At 35.4% G+C, this 5,910-nt stretch overlaps 1 protein-coding gene across 1 annotated transcript; it reads right to left on the minus strand.

The window, feature by feature from the left end:
* Window positions 1–626: 626 nt before the first annotated feature.
* On the minus strand, window positions 627–4,682 carry gamt (guanidinoacetate N-methyltransferase). Its single transcript, XM_081357220.1, has 6 exons — window positions 4,269–4,682; window positions 2,452–2,597; window positions 2,280–2,343; window positions 1,254–1,321; window positions 1,058–1,168; window positions 627–969 (listed from the first exon to the last, which is right to left on the minus strand). The coding sequence occupies exons 1-6, from the start codon at window positions 4,441–4,443 to the stop codon at window positions 829–831; spliced, it is 705 nt and encodes a 234-aa protein (XP_081213346.1). The 5' UTR covers window positions 4,444–4,682; the 3' UTR covers window positions 627–828.
* Window positions 4,683–5,910: the final 1,228 nt, after the last annotated feature.

Genomic DNA, 5,910 nt, shown 5'->3' on the forward strand with positions numbered 1-5,910 from the left:
GGAGATTACAAAAACAAGGGTTAATGTCGGGATAGCTAATGCAGGAGAAAGCTTTCAAAAGAGATGCTGAAGTTGCCTGCTTTCTTCTCGACAGGTAAGTCAATGTTACGTTTGTTTTAACGTAATAACAAACCTGTTCACCCGAAGAAAAACTCGAAGTGCTATTATAAGACATCCTGTCATAGCTTTTTGGTACATAACGGCTACCGTAGATGCAACGCGCATTTGAAAAAGTGAGGCGCTGGAGATCATTATTCGTTTGAATGCAAAATACAATTTCACCACTAGATGGGAGAAATTCCTACACACAGTCCCTTTAATAACTGCTTAATTCCTAATCTATAAGTATGTCGTGCTGTGAAAACGTGATTCAATCTGCTTAACCCCTAAATTCCTGTTGTAATCTTGACAAATGCCATGTACTTTTTCGAACAAAACACAAACTCCTGGACCCTTCAGGGCATGAGTACAATACCTGAAAAAGGTGAATTCCCCAATGATAAATAAAGGGTCTGCAAAATCCAAATTGAACAGCTGACTTCGGCAAAAAAGTTCAAGAGGACTGCAGCTGAAGGCTCTGCTGTCGCTTTATCAGTGAAGCCTTATTAAATCTAGTTAACAATATGTAAATTATGTAGTGTTTATTTTCGAGCAGTACAATCAAAAAAGAAAAAAAAAACAGTTTTTGAATGGCACAACTATGCATGGTCATTTATAAAAACCTTTTTCTGGTAATTTTGAGATTTGAATGCAATTCACCCTTGGAGATAAATTAAATAAGTTTCAGAGAAAATTAACAATAGAATGATTTAAATGCAGTTTGTTTTCTTATTCTTTAACAATAGTCGGTGTGATCATCTTCTTAAAGGAATAGTATTTGCATTCACTGGGAGGACTGATGTCCATCAATGTGGTGCTGATCTTCTCCTTCTTGAACCCTGCTTCCAGCAGGTGGGGGACTTGTGTCTCCTGAAGAAAAGTGCATCATAAGACCAGAGCACAATGGGATGGATATAATTCCAGTTCTAAAAACTGTGTCACGAGTTCAGTTACTCACTTGGAACATTTTGTCGATGTCATTATATTTATTTTTCAGCAGCTCACCCCAGGACGTGAGATTACAGTACGTGAGCACGCCGCCGGGCTTCAGCAGTCTGTTAGCATGACCCTAAGAACACGGTTCAGTCAACATAATGCAGTGTGATCACCGACAGTTAACACGAAATTAAACTGCAATTTAACCGTCCACAAACCTGGATGAAGTTGAACTGATGTGTGTGCCACGTCTCCTCTGACAAAGGATATGTGTCATAAAGAATACCTGTGATCGGAAGGCAAATATATGCAGATTTGTCACAGCTTTCTTAATTGCAACTTAACATAATACTCATAAATAGCCTACACATTTGTTCTAAGTATGTACTTATTTTTCTATGCAATTTAATATATTACATACAGTATATTATTAGATCAAATTTACAATACCGTTCAAAAGTTTGGGGTTGGTTTAAAAAAAGATTTTTTTTTGTTTTTGAAATGAGTGTCAGTAACTCTTTACAATAAGGTTCATTAGTTAGCATGAACTAATAATGAACTGTACTTACACAGCATTTATTAATATTTGTTAATTTCAACATTTACTAATACTTTCTTAAAATCTTAACTTTTTATTTTTATACTTATTTTTTATTAACTAACATTAACAAAGATTAACAAATACAGTATTGCTCATTGTTAGCTCATGTTAATTAATGCATTAACTAATGTTAACTAATGAACCTTATTGTAAAGTGTTACCGAAATGTCTTATCCTCACCAAGCCTGTATATATATTTTTTTATTAAAAACAACAAATAACTATATTAAGAGTAAATAACTTGTTTCTATTTTAATATATTTGAAAATGTAATTTATTTCTGATCATGTGACAGTCAAGGGTCACATGATCCTTCAGAAATCATAATATGCTGATTTGCTGCTTAAGAAACATCTATATATATATATATATATATATATATATATATATATATAATATATAGAAATCTTTTGTAACATTATGCATGTCTTTACTGACACATTTGATGCATCCTTATTTATTAAATGTATTATTTTCTCAAGAAAACCCAAACTTTTGAACGGTAATGAATATTTTCTTATTTTTAATGTGCACTCGTGGGAAGGTAAATAACACTTTTTACTGCCTTTGAAATAACAACCAATTTTAACATTCCTTAACAGATATTTTGCATACATTATTGTAAATATTAAAATAATTTTACCATCAAAGTGATTGTCAGGTAGGGTCGGCACAACCTCTTCCCACAGGCCTTTCAGAGGAACAATCTATGCAAGTAAAACGTTTTTCAGTTTAATAAGTCATGAACTGCTCCGTAACGTAATAATAGCTCAACACAATATACAAATATCAGACATGGATGTGTTTCGCTTTACTTTATGTGGCTGGCTCTTGGCCCATTCCTGTAGCCTCTGGAATACGCCATCATTACACTCAATGATCCAATGCTCCTCAATGGGGAAGGACTCCACTTTAGTGGCTGCTATGGCCATTCCAAAGCCGATCTCAAGCACCCTTCCACCTGCATTCCCAAGCAAGAGGAGACACGTTGGTAATGCTTATGATTTTTTATTAATATTGCTCCTCACTACAACTGCCTTTTGTCCATTAAGTGCATATATTGTGCATCATGTAATAAAATTAGTATTTGGCATGGAATATTTACTGTAAGCCTGATTTATGTAAGCCAATAAACATTAATTAATTTTGATTAATGCTTGGTTCAAATACAGTATATTACATATATCATTTCATTATATTATTACATATATATTTCTCATTCATATCTAGCATAGCAAGATTTACACACAAATCTTACTATGCCAGATATTAATGACAGAGTGGTGGTCCTGGGAAAGGTCCTGCCCCTGGAGTTGCAGGAGGTGATATTTCAGGGAAGAGTAAAAATAGACATGTAATGAGCAAAGTAGAGGACACTAGTGACCAGCCCTTCTCAAATGAATGGCATTTCTAGAAATTCAGTCAGTGATCCATTCATGGGACACGTGCTCTGTATAAATATGAACATACATTATTGCCATGAAACGTAGTAGCCTGGACTAACTTAATGCATGTAAGTGAATAAAACGGTCAACTTTTTACTAGTATTTTACGTCTATATTCTGCGTGGGGAAGTTTTGCACATGTCGTCGTGAGTGACAAGCACATGTTTGTGTCACATTCACACAGATAACGCATTCTTATCTCACGAATACAACGTGAAGGTTGTTCACGTACTAATTCTATTCCAATATTCTGGCAGTGTGATGAAGGAGTAGGTGATGAATATTAATTAGTAACGCCACCGGGGCTCCAAGAAGGTTAAGAAGCAACGTCAGCATTTCTAAATTAATATTCATGAGCTAATTCTTCGCCATAGTAGTGAGGGGAAGACTCGTTTTCGGAATCGGTTCTTTCAAACAGATCGTTTCAAACCTATTTAGCGGTGCTTTGCGTCATTACGTTAGCATCTTTGAGTGGTATACATTCTCGAAAATGTTCTAATATAGCCAAATGTAGGCAAATACGGGTGTTTATTATGGGTTTACGATTAAGTTGGTTCATTTATTTGTTTATTTTGTCGCTTTTTGCTCAAACAGTTAACGTAATTGTTGGTAAATGTGAAAGATGTTAAACAACATCAAGTGGACATGTAGAGACTCAGAGCATACTAAATTTGATAAGTGTGTGTAGTCTAATAGAAATACATGCTTTTTAGTGGTGTGTGTAGCATGTTTTTCCTAAATATTGCATCCACCATGTCATTTGTTCTCAACTGTTTCATAAATACTGCGGGTACAATCACTTTATTGTCGTAGTGCATACCATATTATGTGCATAGTCGGACTTTTTGGGACGAATAATGTTTAATCATTTGGTGAGTTTTTGACTTGCGAACCGCTTAGACCGATTCACGAACGAATCGTCTAAAACGGGTTGTTATAAAGATTCGACTCAACTGAAGGATTCGTTCAAGAATCTGATTCCCTTCGCTATAGTAGAATTCTCTGTCATTGAGTTATTGAAAACACATCTTGTTTCAAAAGTTTTAAGTTTTCGACAGATCATATTGACGTCTGCGTGATGTTAAATATAACACTGCAATTAAGTCATTTTTAATTGAAAACAAAAACATAACACGCATTGACTGCATACTGTTGTTGATTCAGCTGAGAATGTAATAGGAAATTACCTTTAGATGCAGCAACTGTTGCAAGAGAGTGCATGTATGGAGTTTCCCAGCGCTCCATGACGGGTTTTCCCATGATCTCCAGGTGTGTGTCGGCTGCATTGTAGTCAGCACTAGCGCCATGCCACACTTGCTTGCAGTTTTCGCCCTGTGAGAAGATCGGCTGTGCGCTGGCCATGATGGATTGTTGAATGTTGACAGTTGTGCCGTGGTGTGTATTAACGCGCAGTGGCTGAAGAGATCGTCTCTGCCGTGACTTGAGTGTTATATATTTAAAGAACTGCTGATTGTGCAAGAATCTGTGTAGTCAAAGAGTGAGTGTTGATAAGGAGTCCACTGAGAAGGGGGTGGACTCTCACATGCATTGCTAGACAGCTGGAACAGCTTCTGATTCATGATGGTTAACCCAACAGCTGTAGCCTTCACTATATTCTTCACTATTTAAATTCCATGGTTATGCATTCCCATGTGGCAGAATCATGGTAGGCCTACAGTGATTGTGTAAGATGACAGTACAATGGCACTTTGATATGCTGTGCAAAACTATGAGGCCACATTAAAAATCTGGGACTCGACATCTGATTTAAAGCTGGAAATAAAATGATTAAGAAATATTTAATATTATTCACTATTTGTGGGTCACAATCAAATACGCACATTTGCGAACTCCTTTGTACAAAAGGTAAGATACCGGTATGCTTTGTTCCATTGATGAGCACACATTCTCAGATCATGCTGGACAAGGGTCATAAAGTTTTGCACAAGTTCATCTCCGCTTGAACCCTGTCATGAAAGCAAAATAGGGACAGAACAAATACTTAGTAATAGTCAGAATCATTTTTAATTTAACTTTCACACAAATTATGCTGCAAAATAATATAATGTTTTATTTATTTAAATGACAAAAAGCAAAATAGAGCCAATTTCCATTGTGCTCTTAGATTTGGACCCCATTGTCATGGTATTGAATAATTACCATATGCATATATATATATATCATGCATTCACACATGTCCAAAAACATGGTATTTCTGTTATTCTTGTCCAAAAAAACCTCCACTAGTACTACTTTTCCAAGTGTGTGTGCGAGTAAGTAGTTTCTTTCTTCTGTTGAACTCAAAGATATTTTTTTTAAATGTTGGTAATGAAACAGTTGACAGCAGCAATTGACTTCCATAGTAGGAAAAAAAATACTATGGAAGTCGATGACTACTGTCAACTGCCTGGTTACCAACATTATTGAAAATATCCTCATTTGTGTTCAACAGAAGAAAGAAACTCATACAGTTTTGGAACAACCAACTATGATGGTGAACTATCCCTTTAAGGTTGTGCAATTATTCAGAACAAGTGGACTTTCTGAACTATTTACATTCTGGACAGCCACAGGTTTTTAGTTTTCGTCAATATTTCTGTCAATAATTTAAGGCTACTTGCATACCCAACATTCTTGTTGTTACAAAATAGTTAAAAGAAATTGATAGGGAGGCACATCTGTTTTCTGCTGCAACATCTTAATGGACTCTTTGCATGTAACAATTCACATTCTGTGAGCAGCAGACAGGAACATTTGATCTTCTAACTGAGATATCTGAATGAATTCATTTTTATCAATATTTAAATTCATTATTAAGAGCTTATTCTT

The sequence above is a fragment of the Scardinius erythrophthalmus genome, assembly GCF_964197995.2.
Source record: "Scardinius erythrophthalmus genome assembly, chromosome: 25".
Lineage (NCBI taxonomy): Eukaryota > Metazoa > Chordata > Actinopteri > Cypriniformes > Leuciscidae > Scardinius > Scardinius erythrophthalmus.

Excerpts from the sequence above, each read along its gene's own strand:
- gamt (XM_081357220.1), bottom strand. The coding sequence starts at position 4,443 with ATGGCCAGCGCACAGCCGATCTTCTCACAGGGCGAAAACTGCAAGCAA. Across the intron at positions 2,598-4,268 it reads AACAGTTGCTGCATCTAAAG|GTGGAAGGGTGCTTGAGATC; the intron begins GTAATTTCCTAT and ends TTGGGAATGCAG. Across the intron at positions 2,344-2,451 it reads CCAAGAGCCAGCCACATAAA|ATTGTTCCTCTGAAAGGCCT; the intron begins GTAAAGCGAAAC and ends TTACTTGCATAG.